At 38.7% G+C, this 20,068-nt stretch overlaps 1 protein-coding gene across 3 annotated transcripts; it reads left to right on the forward strand.

Moving 5' to 3' along the window:
• The first annotated feature begins 186 nt into the window (after window positions 1-186).
• Window positions 187-18,328, forward strand: LOC117291792 (sialidase-4-like). Of its 3 annotated transcripts, none has more exons than XM_033773704.1 (10): window positions 187-252; window positions 2,724-2,989; window positions 4,357-4,396; window positions 5,866-6,036; window positions 8,893-9,028; window positions 9,581-9,674; window positions 10,750-10,836; window positions 12,149-12,291; window positions 16,485-16,676; window positions 17,433-18,328. In XM_033773704.1, the coding sequence occupies exons 2-10, from the start codon at window positions 2,761-2,763 to the stop codon at window positions 17,811-17,813; spliced, it is 1,473 nt and encodes a 490-aa protein (XP_033629595.1). In that variant the 5' UTR covers window positions 187-252; window positions 2,724-2,760; the 3' UTR covers window positions 17,814-18,328. The 3 variants fall into 3 exon arrangements, with proteins under 3 accessions (XP_033629595.1, XP_033629594.1, XP_033629596.1); XM_033773703.1 differs by lacking the exon at window positions 12,149-12,291 and adding an exon at window positions 13,306-13,448; XM_033773705.1 differs by lacking the exons at window positions 187-252; window positions 12,149-12,291 and adding exons at window positions 596-802; window positions 13,306-13,448.
• The last annotated feature ends 1,740 nt before the right edge of the window (window positions 18,329-20,068 follow it).

A 20,068-nucleotide genomic window follows, 5' to 3' on the forward strand; every position in this document is an offset into this window, starting at 1 on the left:
TATAACGCACGAAAAAAGGCTATAAGCAGCGAGAGCCCTGAGGTTTCACGCACGAAAAAAGACTAATGTCAAAAGCCCAGACGTTTTACTGTAATACTGTTAAAATGTTTTGTATGTGACCAGACTACTTTTATTACCCGTTTATGCAGTTGCTTGAGCTAGCTAGCTATACGTGTTGTTGACCTATTTCACTCTTCGCCTGCCGGCTGCTGTGGATGGAATGATAGTTGTGTGCTTGTTATTTCATAAAAAGTAAGGTTTATTTTTGTCTCTGTATTTCTATATTCACGATTTCTTTTGGGACCTTCTTTTGTTTTAAGTGCACTTAGGCCTTCAATTACACTTTAACCATCACTAGTAATTGCATGGTAATATTATAAATCTCTCTTTTTTTGAAAAAAGAGTGAAGTTCCTTAATTAATCAGTTCAGCATGTTCAGTTCAGTTCAAAATCAAATGGATGGATGGATGGCTTGGTATTCTCATCATACATAATCATATTCTTCATTCTAACCACTGATTTGAAGGATTGAAATACCAACTATATTATTATAAGTGGTTAGTTATTGCCAACAAGTCTCATCATATTCATTGCACAGATATAGAATTATATTAGTAACTAGATTGGCCATGCGTACTTGCAGTTACAAATCAAAGTCTAATTTCCGTTAGAATAAACTTATTCAGTGCATTGTCGTTTTTCGTAGAATCGTCTAAATTTGTACGCACCGGTCTTCTCAGCGTCCGCCATGATTTTACAGTGCTGAGTCAATGAAAACAAAATGTGGAGACGGACTACCTTGGTTAGAAATAAATTAGTTGCCAAGTCATTAATTAATAAAACTTTAAAAAAAGTAATAAAAAAAAGTTAACTGAAAATATCATGACTTCAATACTAATGTTCCCAAAATTGATTTATTCAGCAATTTATTTTCCATTGAAAATATCAGCGAAACTCCAACTGTAAATAATAAAATTAGCACCTACCTGCTGTAGGTAGACATCAAAAAATGTCGGCAACTTAGGGATTATTTGTGCGTAGATCATTTTTAGACAAGTCCCGTGGGTAAGGCGTTTTGGCCGCATTAGCTATCGCAGTTTTCAATTCGTGCAATGGCAGGAACTTCTAGCTATACACGGAAAATAAAATCTGGTGATGATGCAAATTCGTGCTATTACACGAAAAACGGAAATACGGGTTAGACTCTGTACTGACTTAGGTTTACATGGATATGGTTTAATATCGCGAAGTAACAAAATACCAAGAGAGGGCGCTGTTGAACACACGCAAAGATGTAGGCCATGCGTGTGCACACCCGGCATGACAACATACACTGCAATGTCCAATGCGCCCTCTGCCTACTACCCATAAAAGCATAACGCATTGTGCTTTGTGGTTCTGAATCGCGATAAACCTTATATTGGCCTATCTCCCATGTGGCCATGGTCATTTTCTGTGCGCTGCGGCCGTTGGCACATGACATTTAGCGCGTTTAAGACCTATCTCTCGTGTTCATTTTCTACGCGCTGCCTTCAAACATGACGTTTTTACCGCGTCCTTGGCGAACCAAAACCTAATTGGTGAATTTACACAGGCAGTGGAGCGTATGTCTGAACCCCATGCTTGCTAGGCTTTGGGGCCAATTAATTAATAATTAAAGTCACCTGGAAGTTTAATTTTGTAAAAAAACAGCTTTGTCACTAAAGTATGTGATTTGATGAGTGGAATATGATTAACCAAATAACTAAGGTTTAAAAAAATTAGTTGCCATGTTATTGTCAAATTTGAAAGTAAGCCCGACCCGAGAGGGCGCTGTTCGTGACGTCAATCAAGGCGCGATGAATTGCATGCAGTGCCAACACAAGGTATTGACGCTTGGCGCAAGCTAAAAACATGCCCTCAAAGTTGAAACAATACCAGATTTTTTTCATGTTAGGCAAATGCTCCTTTAGGTTCGTTACGTCTTTCAGGTAGCTTCTTCGACTTCCCCACTAGCTGGAAATGTTTTTTGGGATGGCGTCATGTTTTAGAAAAAACTTTTCTCATCATGTCAAAATGTGTAGTGTATTCCGGATTCTCCAGGCGTGACGGCTCGAAGTGTTTGCCGCACAGCGCTGAAAAAGACTTGCAAACTGACCCCATCTTTAGTTGTTTTTCTGCATCCAGCAGCAATACACCTGGTCGACATTGCCGGAAAAATGCAAGAAAAAAACTTATTCAAAACGTACAAACTCATGACTAGGACTTGAATGTACTTGCACGCGCGTGTGTTCGATGTTCGATCGAGGCAAAGTCTGCCTCGATTGACGTCACAAAAGGGGTAGGCGGAGTCACCCCCACACAACTTTATTTATTTTTTTAAACATATAAATCGTTAAAAACAATTACTAAAACAATTATTTTATTGTTCAGAAACATATACTTCAGAAACATAATGTTTGAAAAAAGTGCGAATACGAAAAACATATTAACAATTTTTTGTAAAGGATCTTGAAGTTGAACCTAACACATCTAAAACTTGTCACTCAGCAACCATGATGTCTTCTAGGAAAAGTTTTCGTATGGCACCACCACTTTTTCATTCGATATGAAATAATATAGTATCGAATTTACCTCAATGAGCTATCCCTTTTTTTTTAAATGAGTGCAAAAAGTGGTGGCACCATACGGAAAGTTATCCGTCTACTGGTACGCACTTACACTTATTTTTTATTGTTTTTCAGGTGAGGGGACAGGTTTTGCAATCACTTGTTTATTGCGATGCTACTACGAGTTCTGAAAATGACCATCAAAACGTTGTTAGTCAATTTGAGGCCAAGCAAGCAGCTACTCTTTATTACGCTGTGTGTTTGTGCTGTGATAGTGCTCCTCATCAAACTACAGAAGCCGCTAGAGGCCAATTTCAATATCAAAGCTAAGGAGGCTTTGATCAAGAAGCCCGTAATGCCTGTGTACACCATTACTCAACCATTTGAGACAGATTTAGAGAGTAAGTCAAAAAGTAAGCGTGAAAGGTAGCGCTGTCGTGTTGCTGGTACTTGACCATGGCCCAACTTCATAGACCTTCTAAGCGCAAAAATTCGCTTAGCATGAAATTTCTGTCCTGATAAAAACATGATTACCAACAAAATTTCCGTTTGTTGCATATTGCTTGTTACTGGTATTCAGCTGTTGTTTATAAAGCCTGGAAATCATGTGGAAATTTGGTTGGTAATCCTATTTAAGGCGAACATTTCATGCTAAGCAAATTGTTGTGCTTAGCAGCTCTGTGAAATTGGGCCCAGTAGGCTGGCTATTTCAGAGCTCTTGTTAAGTAGACCCAGTAACTAGGGTGCCGTATACGCATTTTTTGTCGAAATTTGTCATTATCGGTTGTGCTAGTACGACCGATTATGACAAATTGCGAAAAAAATGAATACAGCGCCCCAGTTACTTGGTCTTCTTGATGCTGTTTGCTTTAATAGATAATCTAATGTGGGTGTATTTTAAACAAATAGGGCCTAAGTGTTAATGGAAAAATAGTTTTTAAAAATCGCAGTTACCTTTTAATAGAGCTCATAACATGTAATGTTTATTCTGGTGGAGTCCCTAAGTGTTTGTCACTGAGGGGACAACTGTTTTCCCATGAACAATGATATTGACAAAATAGGGAGATCACCAAGATTAGCCTCCGGAGCGCCACGACAGCTCGGGGCTGTATACTCCCCCATAGGGAGCCGAGAAAGATGAAAGGGATGTTATTGGCCCAATGACCAGGGGACTAATGTAAAGCGCATTGATACGGTTTATTGTGAAATGCGCTTATCATATAAGAAATTGTTATTATTAGTAGGGCTGGATAGTGGGGTGTCGTGGCTGAGCGGTTAAGAGCACCGAATTCAAGCTCTGCTGATTCTGTCGGTCGTGACACTTGTGTCCCTGAGCAAGACACTTAACTATTATTGCGTCTCTGCACCCAGGGGTAAATGGGGACCTGTGAGGGCAGAGATGGTTCTTGTGATTGATTTAGCCGAGTAGCGCATTTGTTGCATGAGGCTGTATACTCCCCAGGGAGCTGAGATGGTTTAAGGAGTGAATTAAGGCCCAGTGACCAGGGGTAATAATTTGAAGCGCTTTGAGACACCCGTTCGGGAGTGAAAAAGCGCTATAAACTCAAATATTACTATTATTATAGTTCAGTTGACAGATATAGGTCCTGCAGTCACGTTAATCCCAAAGACGCAGGTTCAAGTCCTGCTCTTTTCAACTTTCTTTGTTCAACCCTAAATTATTCTTACATTCTGAAAATCTATTTTTCAAATCTTCTGGGAACATAAAGTGTAATATAATTTGCAACTTGTTTCTTTCTCATTACAGCAATTTATAAACGTGGGTTCTCAGGTTATAACACATTCAGGTGAGTAAACCTTTGAAATGTTGTTAAAGAGAAATACCTAGTGGAACTGTTTATATATGCCTTAAAGGCACTGGACACTATTGGTAATTACTCAAAGTAATTATTAGCATAAAACCTTACTTGGTAACAAGGAATGGAGAGCGGTTGAAACATTGTGAGAACTGGCTCCCTCTGAAGTAACGTACATGTAGTTTTCGAGAAAGAAGTAATTTTCCACTAAAATTTTTGAATTTGATTTTGAGACCTCATAAATCAAGCATCTGAAAGCACTTAATTTTGTGTTATTCATTGAATATAGGAAGAAAGCTCTGACAAGAGTAAAATTGAAATTGTCTATAGATGATGTATTCATGGTTAAGTTATTGTTATCATAACATGCAATTATTGTTTAGAAATCATTAAAAAAACATTTTATTTTAAGTAATCCTACTCGTACTTGTACTCAGAGATCCAATTACTTGACTTGGTACTTAGGTGTTAGGCTACTCTGTACTCGTACACTTGTACTCGTACTTGATGGTCCAAGTAAATCATACTTAAAGCCATTGGACACCTTCGGTAAACAGTATTGTCCAAGTCCCACACTTCGTGTATCACAACTTATATATATAAAATAACAAACCTGTGAAAATTTAGGCTCAATCGGTCATCGGAGTCGGGAGAAAATAACGGGAAAACCCACCCTTGGTTTCCGCAAATTTCGCCGTGTCATGACATGTGTTTAAAATAAATCTGTAATTCTCGCTATCGAGAATTAATTTTTTTTTAATGTTTTCTCAAAAAGTAAAGCATTTCATGGAATAATATTTCAAGAGAAGTCTTTCACTATTACCTTTTGTAAACCCTGTAAATTATTTGTAAATCTGTGAACTTTTATTTTTGTTTCTGTACCGAAAGTGTCCAATGGCTTTAAAGGAACATTACAGAATTGGTTTTTGCTAACAAAACAGTTGCTGGCAGTGTAAGCACTTTTATGTAATCCACCATATATATAAACTGACAAACCTGTAGAAGTTTGAGATCGATCAACCATCTGGGTCACGAGATAATAGTGAAAAAACGATTACACATTTTGCATGACATTGATGCAAACAAAAATTGAATAAAACGCTCACTGAGCAAAAACTCCAAATGCAAAGTTAAATTATTTATTTCTCATCAATTATGGCATTTCGGGCAGAAATATTTCAAGGGACGTTTCTACTATCATCATCATTAGACCGTGTAAGTTTTATGTAAATCTGCGATCTTCACGATTTTGTTTTCTTACAAATTCTGTAACGTTCCTTTTTTAAGTATAACTTGTCCACCCTTGTGATCGACAGTACTTTGCCAGCATTCCAGCATGACCGTATCATTTATAAACCAAGTCGGAGAATGTCCTTTAAAGGATTTTTGAGGATTTGGTTTGTTAGGTTTTAAAATTGTCAGTGATTTTTCAAGTCTTTTCTTGTGTTCTTTCCCTGCAGAATACCTGCCTTGGTGCATCATCAGGACATGTTTCTAGCATTTTGTGAAGCACGGAAGGAGACACATTGGGACATAGGTGCAATGGATCTCATCGTTAGACGAGGCAAGAGGAGCGATTGGGAGGTGGAGTGGGGTGATATTATCCTCATTGCTACCAAGCCTGGCTACAGGTAAAGTACTTTCAGATATGAAATAATGGCATCAGGAATGAAATTTTGCTCAGGATTTCTTTAGTGGTGGACAAGTATTTCACTTGAAACCATTGCGAGATGGATCAGTTACAATCGAAGAAGTGCTCAAAATTAATGGCTTCTGATACAATTTTTACAGGGGAACGTTCCACTCGCGCAAACGTTGCCAACAGTTGCGCACGTTCGCCAACAATTTCAAGTGGAACGAGTTGTTCGTTGGCGAACGTTGGCAACTTTAGGCGAACATACTTCTGAGGTGTTGGCGAGTGGTTTTTAAAATGGCGGACAAGCATATGGTATTATTTCTTTGTCACGCAAACATACTTACATTGTATTTTCGGTGGATGATAATGCAGATTTGGAATAACAAAGTTAATTAGTTGATGTAATGATGTCAAAAAGAGGACTATTGCAGCAAAAAACTACGTATGGTGCGCGCCATCTTCATTTCGGGACGCCGCCATGTTGACATCGCGTATACGCACCAATCGTTCAAAAGATAAAAAACGTTTGCGCGAACAGTTGCAAGTCGTTTGCGCGAGTGGAACGCACCCCTGGTAAATACCCAATTTGAATTTTTTTTAAACCTTTGAAAGGAAATCGTAAGGTGTAATTTAAAAATTTTGAAAATGTGTGGTGGCCGGAAACAGATACATTCTTCAAGGGGTAGTACTACCCTACTTAATAGGGGAATCTTGAGTGATGGGCGGGTTTTCCAGCACCAACCATTGTTGGCAGAAACCTGGGAATAAAGACCTTTTTTTTATTGGGTTGTTTATGGTACCCGCTGCAAAGTTTGGTAATAACTTTCTTGGATCCGCTAAGTTTAGGATCATGCTCCCCCTGTAGTTACGAGTTAGTACAGTGACAGGGCTTCACATACCCAAGTGCAGTACCAAAAGATACAATCGTTCCACTATTCCGTCCCTTGTTTGCATTTTGTGAACATCTGGCTGATTCCCAATGGCAGTTGTCTTTTACAGTAGTTAATTGTTTTAATGTAAATAGATGTTGTCTATTAAATGTGTTAATCAGTTTGCCAACTGTGATTTGCCATCTGTTTTTTTTTTGCCATTTTTTTTTTACATTGTAGCTGTGTAATTTAAATAACAATAATGGCCATATTGGGTAACTAAATTATGCTAAATTTGTTCCCGCTTCAATACTGTTATCTTGTGTTGAGGCTCTTTGGATCATGAGCAATGGATGAATTCTAATCTAATCAAAAGAATTTTTATATTTTATACTGGATCACAAATTTATTGCTTATGTTTATATTTTTTTACTAACAGTTATTTGATATTTACTTTGTTTCATGTTATGTAATATTTATTGAATGTTTCATTTTGGCTTTTAGTCTCTGTATAGATCGTATTGAATAACCCTTTTTTTGCTATGAAATTCACCATCTTGTAGGGCAAGCCGTATGGGCGCAGCACGCAGGAGTCCCGGTTTGATTTCTACGGCAAATGCTAGCACATACGCACGCACACGCGCACAGACGCCATGTTGTGGGGCAGATATTTGAACGGTGATGTCAATACGGTCTATTGCAGTATTTTAATAAATCATGAATAATATTAACTGTCATGCAAGTATATTTTTCTAGCGTTTAACACATCAGCTCTAGAATGTAGGGTTGAATCACAAGAGGGCCCGATCTCTTAAAGCATAATTATTGGCAGGAAAACTTTCTAAGCACAGAAATATATTGCTTAGCAGAAATAGGTTACCTGCCAAAATACCATACATTTTACATTGATGCGACTGGTACCCCAGTTAATTCTTGCCTAGCAAAGAAATATGCTAAGCAGAATCATCTGCTGAAAACTGCTTTATGAAATGGGCCCTGATCAACCTGTGGATTTAAGGTTTTTTTTCTGGAGTACCATCCACGCATTAGGGGGTACATGCGTACAAGCTATGTTCTTATCAGTTCTCACCCCTCTTTTGAACGTATGCATTTTCTGGTCTAGACGCCCTGGGCTTGGCCTTTGTGCCCCATCAAACAAAAATCCCACAGAGTTTGAATGTTCCTTTGTAAACTGAAAATTGCCTTGCTCTCTCGTATGAAATGCATCTAATTCATTTGCGAACACTTTGGAAATAAGTTAAGGAGAATAGAATGGACGAGAAAGTGTAGATTCGTGAATAGAATGTACGAGCTGAAGGCGAGTACATTGTATTCAGGAATCTACACTTTAGAGTCTATTCTCTGACTTAAACTATTTACCCCATGGGTTATGTAACAGTTTCAATGAATTGGATTTGTCAATTATAATAACACTAGTTGGTCTATCTTATTTCTATCTAATTTCGTATAAGTTGTCAAACGGCGGTTGGTCACATTTTACAACTATTTTACAAAACATAGGCAGGCATCTTAGTGCTTGCAACATTATCGAGTACAGCGCCAGTTTCCTCAGCTAAACAAAAATTTGATACTAAAGTGATTTTTCTCAACTGGAAAATGTTTTTGTAAATTGAAAGATAACATATTTTCAGCTATGTTTTGTTGCACTTCACGCTATCTTTCAGTTTGGAAAGACAGTAATTTTCAAGTTGAACTATTTACTTAAGTTTGTAATGAACCTACACTCATCTGTAGATTATGTTACAAATCTACACTTAAGTGTAGATTCGTAACGAAGTAAAAAATAATCTATACTCTCAACAATAGGTTGACGTCACAGAAATAGTTTAAGTGAACAAAACAGAACAAAGTCACAGTGGGCCATGTTCAGTGTTGGTTTTATTAGTTAGCACTGTGTTAAATACTGACGTTTGGCATTGACTTTGCACTAACAAAATCTTGTGGTTACTTTTCAATTCCAGGTTAATGAATCCGACTGCTATCGTTGACAGAGAAATAGAGGCTATTGTTTTAGTCTTTATAGCGATACCAGCCAACCTTGACCAGTGGGACATGATCAAAGAAGGCCGTGTCCAACAACAAGTCATGGTGACTAGGGTAAGACTAAGTAATCCCTGAAATAAAATTGAAATGCTCAGGTCCCGAGAACCTGTTGCAATAAGCCATTGTGTGTTAGATTCGATTATTGTCTGGTACAATGACGTGTTTGATCACAAGTTACCGCTTAAGTTTGGATAGCGGGACAGTTGCTTTTCCGCAAAAAGTTGTTGAGATGCTTCCATTAGGATGCTTTGCCGACTATATGATTTTAATTTAGATTTAGTACTGGCACTGCTTGATCGTATAACTGACTCCGTGCCAACAGTCACTAAAGGAACCAACAACAGAACATTGAAAAGTTTTTTTTGTGTAAAGCTATTTAATTTAAGACATTAAAGTGCATCATCGGCTGTCTGTTTCTGCTAATGATGGTGCTAGATGCCAGTTTTTAGGTGGGCTGGTGACCTAAGCGGACCCTCACCCCGTGTGCCTGCTCAGACCTCCCTTGGCTCGGGGCCACGTCGCCTGGCCAGTTGGTGGGGATCAGAGCTCTGCCAGGCCCCATCAGCCTGCCCCACTGAATGCCTTGTGTTCTTAATTTGATTTCAGAGTTTTGATAATGGTTTGACGTGGACTCCGCCCAGTGATATCACAGATGGTACTCTGAGGAAGATGTCTTCGCCGCCGGGAATTTATGCGTCAGGTATGTGAGCATTTCTTCAATAATTCTCCTGGCCTTCATTTATTTATTGATTTATTGGCAGCAACAGGACAATACAAAGTATGTTTTGATTAAAATACAATCTAAAACTTATCAAGGCGCTTACAATACAGGACTGCATTCTACAATAAAAACATGACTAAAACCTAAATTGAGGCAAACATTAGAGAAAAAAGAAGAGCCAACAAAACTTCATAATTGCGCTGGAGTTTTTTTTATAAAGTATAGTAAACTGTGCATTTTACTCGCCCATGAAAGTTTTAGTAGCCCAGATTTAAAACCTGTAATGCCATATTGAGATTAAAAAGCCTGCACGGTTTATTGATTCTCAGAGAGTGAAGAATTAAGTGGCACAGACCCGAAATTTCATCTTTGAGAGTGCATGACCATTTTCATTTTGCTAAGGGGCACCCGTATTTGACGTCTGTGGGTAACTATTGAATAACAGAGAGGCAATGGCCTCCGAGGGCTATGTGTAACATTGGCGACAGTAATTTTAGCCAATAATAACTTGGCTACACCACATCTTTATTTAAAGGGAAGGTATACTATCGGTAATTGTCAAAGACCAGTGTTCTCACTTGGTGTATCTCAGCATATGCATAAAATAACAAACCTGTGAAAATTTCAGCTCAATTGGTCATCGGAGGTGGGAGAAAACAATGAAAGAAAAAACACCCCTGTTGGACGAATTTGTGTGCTTTCATATAGGAATAAAAGACTTCTAGCTAGAAGTCTTTTATTATTTTTGTGAGAAATTACCTCTATTTCAAAATCTATGCTACTTCAGAAGGAGCCGTTTCTCACAATGTTTTATGCTATCAACAGCTCTCAAATGCTTGTTACCAAGTCGTTTTTTAAGTTAACATTTGTTTTGAGTAATTACCGAACGTGTACCTTCCCTTTAAAAGAGTAAAAGTAAAGAAAATAGGGCAGCAATTTTGTCAAAATAAACGCCGATACGCCCCACCTGTTTAGTTTGGGGTTTTGACGTTTTGACGTTTGTAAAGTATTTTTAACTTTTTTTATTATTTTTCTTACATTTTGATCCAAACAGGTCCTGGCCATGGAATACAAACTGCCTCAGGGCGACTTATAGTTCCTGGAAACTACTTTGTAAAAGATAAATATGGCGCTTTACTGAGTGAGTTAAATCATATTTATTTAATTGGTCTTTATTTCACTTTTATGAGCCACCCTTGGTTTCTTTACTAAAATGATGTAAAGATTATTGCCTTCATGCTTCTGGTAAATTGCCTTGGTACACTTTGAAGTATTTCAAATCTGTATTTCAATCATAGCGGTGCTCCATTTTTAAAGGCAGTGGACGCTATTGGTAATTACTCAAAATAACTATCAGCATAAAACCTCACTTGGTACAAGTAATGGGGAGAGGTTGATAGTATAAAACGATGTGAGAAACTGCTCCCTGTGAAGTGACGTAGTTTTCGAGAAAGAAGTAATTTTCCACGAATTTGATTTCGAAACCTCAAGTGTAGAACTTGAGGTCTCGAAATCAAGCAACTGAAAGCACAAAACTTTGTGTGGCGAGGGTGTTTTTTTATTCATAGTTATCTCGCAACTCCGACGACCAATCGAGCTCAAATTTTCACAGGTTTGTTATTTTATGCATATGTTGAGATACACCAACTGTGAAGACTGGTCTTTGACAATTACCAAAGGTGTCCTGTGTCTTTAAAGGAAAACTGTCTTGCCCTTGCCCTTAGTACAAGAAAGAAGTATCAGACGTGCTTTAGGCGACCTTTTTAAGAGAAATGGTGAAAGGCACATAACAAATTTAATGTCGCTGGTGGTGGTTTGCAATTTTTTTAAACCAGAAATACCACAAGTTAAGCCAAAGCTTTGTAAAGGTGACAGCTAACAGCAAAACTGTAAAGTTTCAGCACAAGTTAGCCCGCTGGGTTAATTCATAACTTCTGTATTAACCATTGAGGGTTGCTGTACTACTGTAGCAGATTGTGACGTTTTATTGGTCGAGAACCAATCATGTGATGTGATACATTGACGCACAGTGTGGAGGGTAACATGAGTTTTGTTAACCAATATTCATCACCCTTATTGTTCCCACCATTGGTAGATTTCCAGCGCTTTGTATGAAAAATGGCACCCAAGGCAAAATTTGTTTCAGTAATTCACTTTAATCGACTAACTTCGTAGATCAGGGTTCAAACCACCCACGTGATCTTTGTTTTTTGAAAAATGCTTGAAAACTGCAAAATTTGATAATTTTTCTAAAGAACCGTTCTTCATTCCTGGAAAACCTTTGAAGTCATGTTTCATGTAGCCCAAATAAGTCAAAACGTAGCCGGTGTATCTCTTTAATCGGCCTTGCCAATATGCATAAAATGAGCGGGAAATGTCTAGGGTTTAAAAGGCAGAAAGGTATTACTAATAAAACAATGATCGTTCTCCTTTCCCTCCTTCGCCACCCACAGATGATCTCGATAATTTTTACAACACCACCAACCACGCTAGCGTGATGATAAGCAACGACCATGGCCTCACGTGGCACATGGGCGGACACATTCAATTTGATTTTGACCGAACGTGGCGTCCCATCCATACGTCTGAAGCGATGGTATGGGTCCTTTATTATATTGTGTACATTGTGGTGTGTTCTGCCATAGCTGACTAACCGAACCATGTTGTTTTTATACACTTTTCTCCCACCCCCCTCCTCCCCGCCGTTTCCCCTTCTTGGTCTTTGTTTATCCTTCATGTTGCTTCCAATCTTCAAATTCATTTCCTCCTTTTTGTTGCATCATTATTATATTATGTTCTTGGTTTTTCTGTCCATCTTCGACCCTGCCTCAAATTTCATTGTCATTTGCTCTTGTTTTGTGTTTGATACACGATCGTTGATCTTCGTTTTATTTTTAACTCTCCCATCTATTGTCTGTCTCTCTTTGACCATCCCTCAAATCTGATCATCATGTTCTTGGATTTTGTTTGATGCGCCATCGTTGATCCTCATTGTATGTCTTAACTCCCCACCCACCGTCTGTCCATCTTTGACCCTCCTCTACCCTAAATGACTGATCCACCCATCTTTAACAACTCTCCTTGTGTTATTCACACAATGTCTGTAATGTTACTCGTACAAATTGGTGCATTTTCCTCCCGGTTTTGATCCACATTTTCCACCTTTGTGTGGTCATCATCGCCTAAATATGCTGCTGCTTTTTTCATGTATCCATTCACATGTATTAACATTCTTTCTGTATGATCGACCACTTGCATGTGTACCCTGTTGTTATTCTTAAATTGGGCATGCATTGATTTGTGTTGATTACAAAACGCACCATTGCTTACTGTTCACCATGTTCTCCATTTTGTGTGCATATAAACACCCTATTCATTGTCATCGGTTTCCCACACCTTTATTTATCCCATTTATATATTCCATATTTACGCCTTGACTTCATTGGTTTTGTCTTATCATTCCACATGTCTTGTTCTTGTTTTGCCTCATATTTATCCACCCTTGCCTCATCTTCCTTCCTCTCAAATCGTTTCCTCTTTCTCCTTGTCAATCTTCCGTGTCTCTTCTCGTACCCTGTTTCTATCCACCCCCTCTTTATGCATCAAACAGACGGCAGTGAAAATTTCCACAACAACACAAATTACGCCAATGTGTTGTACAGTGACGATGATGGTGTAACATGGAAGGTCGGGGGTCAAATACCTCATGGAAAGGACCCCACTGGATTGGCCATTCATAGCAATGAAGCTATGGTATGTTTCATTTCTTTGCGCTTGAGTTGCATCCATACCTGTTTCATTTTTTGCTATTAACTGTCCGACCATTCAATATCAACCATGGTGGATTTGAATGATAGATCTAAACCATAACTGCCTGCAGTTTGATATCATATTGTGAATACATACATAGTGAACCCTCCTACTGTCTGACCATTCATTATCACTCACTGTGGTTTTGAATGATTGATCTAAACCATACCTGCCTGCAGTCTGATAACATGTTGTCAATTCATCTACACAGTACACAGTCAACCCTCCTACTGTCTGACCATTCAATACCATCCACTATGGTTTTTGAATGATAGATAAACTGTACCCCTTCAGTATGATGTTGTGAGTTCATCTGCACTGTACACAGTCAACCCTCCTACTGTCTGACTATTCAATAACTTCCACTATGGTTTTTGAATGATAGATAAACTATACCACCCTTCGGTTTGATGTTGTGAGTTAATCTGCACTGTACACAGTCAACACTTCTTTCTGATTATTCAAAATCATCACTGTTACAGAATGTAAAACAGTCGACTTGACTTTTTGTGTGGAAATTATTTACTAAAAATCGTTGTACTCCATATTTTCCTTCAATTAATGAATTGATGCTAAGCTTGACATCAACACTGGTTAACACTGACTCTCTGTCTTTATATGATAACAGAAAGGTTCCAGCTAGTTAAGCAAAGTATTTAGTGACTGCTGATAAGTACGTTTGTTTCGATTTGGGACTTCAACGGTTTGTTATTATTATTATTATGCGGTAAAATTCAAACCAGTTAAACCTCTTTATGCAGATACAATCTTCAAGCCAACAAAAAGTGGTTATGGGTAGTTTATTGTAACTTTAACACCAAAACATCCCGCTACAGAGTGGTTCCATCAAAACATTCTTCCATACTGAGAGTTCAAGGCAGGCTGCTTTGTATTTCTTTCTACTTCGTTTGACTTAGAGCTTTAATAATTTGTCGCTTTTTCAAAATCTGCCCCGTCTTGCTTGTTCCCTCCATCCCAGTTCATTTTCAATCATTTGCTCAGTTGTATATGACGGTTTATTATTTCTCCAAACACCTTGTTGGTCTTGTTCCCCGTGGTCTCTTGCACTGATTTAACACCTTCCTTCCAAATCCAACCCTGAGAGGTGCTCTCTGAAGATCCATCCCGTTCCGTTAACCATGCAGTTTAGGGCCTTGTCACAAGAGGCAGTTGGAGGCAACCAACTGCAGTGCCTGCTACAAGACTACTAAAGCCCGGTTCATACTTCCTGCGAATGGGAATGCAATACGAATGTTGTTGACGTCACAAATTTCGCAACAAATAATTCGCAGCAGTTCAACTTTGCTCGACTCACTTGCGAATATCGTTGCCAAAGTAGAGTTGTGACGTCAAATTCGCTGCGCATTCGCATTCGCAGGAAGTATGAACCAGGCTTTAGGTAGCCCATGCGTAATTTTCCAAATAGTGTCCTCCAACACGATCCCTAAGACTATTTTGTGGACATTCAAGTATGAATGGATTCTGTTCTTGGAGACGGCCTGGAACTGGTTGTCTTAAATTGGTTCTTGTGACACTGCCCTTGCATCTTAATAACAAGTGTATTTATATAGCGCCAACCACCTTCAGAAGTCTCTAAGCACTCTTGTCTAGTAGACTATTATCACGCTCAAGTTATTAACAGTCAATGCTATTTCTAATATTAAGGCCATGTCCGATTTGGCGGCTACAGCTACGGCTACGGTTAGATTTCTGCGTGAATGGCGTTTAAGTTTAGGACGTCCTCGGCAACAACCTTTAGCAACAGTCGTAGCTGTAGCTGCAGCCGCCAATTTGGACAAGGCCATAGTACACGACGAAGGCGCCAGGCTACTTTCCCCTGCGGCTTTGGCTGCAGCTGATGCTGATGCTGATGCTAAGGGTGCGGCTGTGGGCATTATGCTTCAAGGCTCATGAATGATGATCATGTGATGATCAAATCGCAGCAACTTTTTAACATTGGACCCTTCCCATGAAATATGCTAATTACATTTACGCATGCGTACAGACCCTATTGGTTGGCAAACACCATAGAGTTGTGCACTAAGCAGACGCCACTAAGCAGACGCGCAATCGCGTCTGCGTCACGCAGCCATTAGCCATGTACAAAACAGCGTGATTTTCCCTCATTTTGCCAACCAAAATGTTAGTGCGCACGCGCTGTGTGCTTCATGGGAAGGGTCTATTACCTGGGTCTGAAACTTGATTAATTATTTACCAAGCGTACCCTTACTGCATGCACAGAAATACTACTAAAAATAATGCATAACTTGCATTACACATCGTGTGAGTTGAGTATTTATTGATTGGTATTTATTCATGCAATAGATAATGTTGCTTTACATGATAACAGCTGCGCATATTAAAGACGGATGCAACGTTCAAACTTCAACTACTACCAGAGCCGTATATTGAGAGAGTTGTGAGAACTTGCGATTAGAAGCCAGGGTCCCATGGGCGATTGCAGGATGCCATACTAGACTGTGCATTTGGATTGTGCTGCATTGGAACCAAAAACCATGCCCAGCAACCACGTACATGTAACCAAAGAAAACAAAACTGGGGTCGATTTCACTTATGACTAGTCCTAACTTAGGACTAGTCCTAGGAGATATTAAAAATGCATGGCTAGTCCTAAGTTAGGACTAGTCTCAAGATGAGACTAGTCTCAACTCTTTGTGAAGTCCACCCCTGGTTCCTCTTTGTCGCTACTCTCACAATACACAGCTCTGCCTTCTACTGAAGAATTCAATTCATGTTTTTTGTCCATAACATGAACATTTGCTTTAACGGACACGATCATAACAGTAAAAATATTTTTAACATTTACAGAATCTTGACTCAAAATAGTGATTCAAAATTGTTTCCAACTTCTCTGTTTGTAAAGTGATTCAAATTCTTTCTGATCTGTGGAAACTTCTCAAAATGGTGATTCAAAATTCTTTCTGACTTCTCTGTTGTAACATTTCCCTCTGGATCTAGATTGTAGAGCTTCAGGATGGTGAGTTAGTGCTGAACGCAAGAACCCTCCATCAGGACCTTCCTAGGGTTCAAGCCGTCAGCATGGATGATGGGTATACCTTCTCTAAGGGCAAACTAGCATCTGAACTCATTGAGCCTGGATATAAAATAGTGGAAAATGAGACGATACCATCAAAAGCAGGAGGGTGTCAGGTGAGGACAAGTTGGGGTGTTTTTTTTTTGTTGGGGGGGGGGGGATTTTTTTCAGTATTGGTAGATTGTTTTGACAGCAAGCAATCTCAGTTTGAGGTGGTTTGAGTAGAAGTAAGACTTTGTGCTTCTTCTCAACCATACACTTTGCTTTGCAGAGATTTAGGACAAAAAGCAATTCCAAAAGCTTTATTCTAAGCTTGGAACGATGTGACACACTGCAACTTTTAACTTCAACTTGGAGAAAACCGATTAGCCGTTTTGAGGTATGGCAGACACAGTTATATGACACTATTGGGTTTGGGTAAATTTGTCTGTAGACATCCAAACCAATTCAAAACTCTGCTCAAATCCCATTTGTTTTCTATTGCCTACTGTTTGGTTTAATCCTTTTGTTAGTGTATTTTTTGTAAATTGGTTGCTTTACTATGTGCCTTTTGGTTTTTGTAAAGTGCATTGGTATTTCTTTCAGTTATGAAGTGCGCTATATAAGAATTATTTATTATTTATTAGTATTATTTTTAAACCAAACAGTGCACTCCTTTAGTGTCCGCCATACCTCAAAAAAATGCTGATTGAACTGCATGCAAAAGTATCACTCTGGGAGTAGCAATGATTTAGTTTTGTAACTGTCTTTTATGAAATTTTATGAAAACTGATGTGAATAATTTGTTCTTCTTGGACATACCTAGGAACTGGTTGCCCGTAAAATTGTCTCAGACTTTTCATTAAATTGCCTTATTGTCTCTTTATTCACAGGCCAGCTTGACAGGCTTTCCAGCTCCCCACCGAACGGAGACTCAAAATACCTGGGTAGCTTTCTCAAATCCGGCCTCGTCTTCAATCCGGGAGAATATGTCCATTCGAATCAGTCGCGACGGATGCAAGACATGGAGCAAGCCATGGACGATATACCCTTACCGTGCAGCATACTCTGACCTGACTTACTTTGAAACAACGGATCCTGTCACCGGACTAAAGCAACAGAACTTTGCAATTTTATTTGAAGGAGGAAAACATTTCTCTTTTAAAAAGATCATGTTTAAAATGTTCAATCTGGACGCTGTGTTGACGGGCATACAAAGAACTTACAGACGATTACCTCAAACAAATGAAGCATCGGAGACAGATTATTATTGAAAATTTCATTATCAATGTTTTTTAAGACCATTATTGTGTATAAGGTTATAGATGATTTATGGTTCTTTTTATCTTTGCACACTTCGAGTGTCGACAAGAAAAGTCGGTAATTGTGGTGTTAATTTTCTGTGAAAATTAACTGGTAGTGTCGTTTGATGCAAATTGGGGATGAATGCCTTTTTTATACAAGGGTTCCACTGCTGCTAATAATAATAATAATACTGAGTTCTACTTGGACCCCTTGCACGCTCTTCACACGCGTCGACTCTGCCACGCTCACAACGTGGTTAATTGGTTTACATGTAACGCCGCCTCGCTTAAAATGCGCACTTCACTGAATAGCGCACAGTGACATTGACCACCAATATGGCGCATCCAATATTATTCTGATGGTGACGTCAGGTGAATTGGGTCAATAACACTTTATTACACCAGATGGGTGTCTTAAAGACACTGGACACTATTGGTAATTGTCCAAGACCAAGTCTTCTCACTTGGTGTATCTCAACATATACATAATAATAACCCTGTAAAAATTTGAGCTTAATTGGTCGTCGAAGTTGCGAGATAATAATGAAAGAAGAAACACCCTTGTCAAACTGAAGTTGTGTGCTTTCAGATGCTTGACTTCGAGACCTCAGATTTAGAACTTGAGGTCTCGAAATCCAATTTGTGGAAAATTACTTCTTTCTCGAAAACTACATCACTTTATACTATTAACCTCCGCTCATTACTTGTTATCAAGTAAGGTTTTATGCTAATAATTATTTTGAGTAATTGCCAATAGTGTCCACTGCCTTTAAAGCACTCAGTATTGTTCCCTGCAGAGCTTCCTTGAAGTCTGACAACTATTTCTTGACAGAATATGTAAGGGGTTACAAAGGTGCTGTGGCCAAAATATGCTGAGCAGTATTTTCTGTTGAAGCACCTAGAGGCGAAATTAGAGGTATGAAGTAGAAACTAGAGCTATGAAAATTGAGCTATGAAATTAGGCCGAGAAAGATATAATAATAATAGTGAAAGAAAATTCTTCAATCAAAAAAATCTGTCTAAAGTATTCAGTTTGTTTGGAGTGTAAGAGGGTGGGACTTGAACCCCTTCCTCTCGTCCAACAGCCAAGTGTGTCATGGTGGAAGGATTTGTATTTGTATTTTAAACAGCCAATAAAGGATGATCTCAAATATGTAGATGTTACAGTTTTCTAATAGCTGGGGTCCATCCAAGAAACATAAAAAATATAACGAGTCTCTTACCTCACGTTAAAACATGGTAAAAATGGGTTTTCTCCAGAAAGCTCCAAGCCAAATTTCTGAAAAACGTGGGGTCAAACAAACCCGCGCGACAAAGGGATCGTGACGTTAGTGGCGGCTATTTGGTGTGGAAATGCTGTTCAAAACCAATAGGGGAAATTCGTCACTGGCGTCCAGGGTCATTATAATAGATAAGCCGTTTTTGACTCTCGGCTGAAAAAGCCGCGCGGCCGGGTGCAAGTTTAACTCGAGATATTTAGTACTAAATGCAAATTTTGAGAGTAAAATGGTTATTAACCGGTATCTGCGATGTCTATTTGGCCATAAAAAGGTAATACTTGACATATTGAGATCATCCTTTATTGGCTCTTTAAAGGCACGCGACACTGTTGATTATTACTCAAAATAATTGTTGGCATAAAAGCTTACTATTAATTATTACTCAAAATAATTGATGGAATACAAGCTTACTTGGTAACAAGCAATTTGTGGAAGAAGTAATTTCTCGCTCAACTTTGAATTGAATTCGAGACCTCAGCTGAGGTCTCGAATTCAAGCATCTGAAAGCACACAACTTGTGCGACAAGGTTTTTTTTCTTCCATTATTCTCTCGCAACTTCGACGACTAATTGAGTGTAAATGTTCACAGATTTGTTATTTTATGCATATTTTGAGATACTGTACACCAAGTGAGAAGACTGGTTTTTGACAATTACCAAAGGCGTCATTGGACAATACAATAATTATAACAAGCAGAGGCCGTCTAGGGAAAGGCAAAGTAAAACAAAAAACCTGTCATAACAAAAGATGTGCCCCCACAGACCTTGATTATGTAGAAGAGTAAATATTTATATACTAACCCCTTTCCATGACCCAAACACATGGCTGTATCCCTGTCAACCAATGCATTACATTTTTTACTGCAACTTTGTTTCGTTTTAGTTTGTTTTGTTCTTTGTAACAATGCTTGTTATTGTCGCAATATTCAAGTGCCAAAGTAATGTA

The sequence above is a fragment of the Asterias rubens genome, chromosome 6 (genome assembly GCF_902459465.1).
Source record: "Asterias rubens chromosome 6, eAstRub1.3, whole genome shotgun sequence".
Classification (NCBI taxonomy): domain Eukaryota; kingdom Metazoa; phylum Echinodermata; class Asteroidea; order Forcipulatida; family Asteriidae; genus Asterias; species Asterias rubens.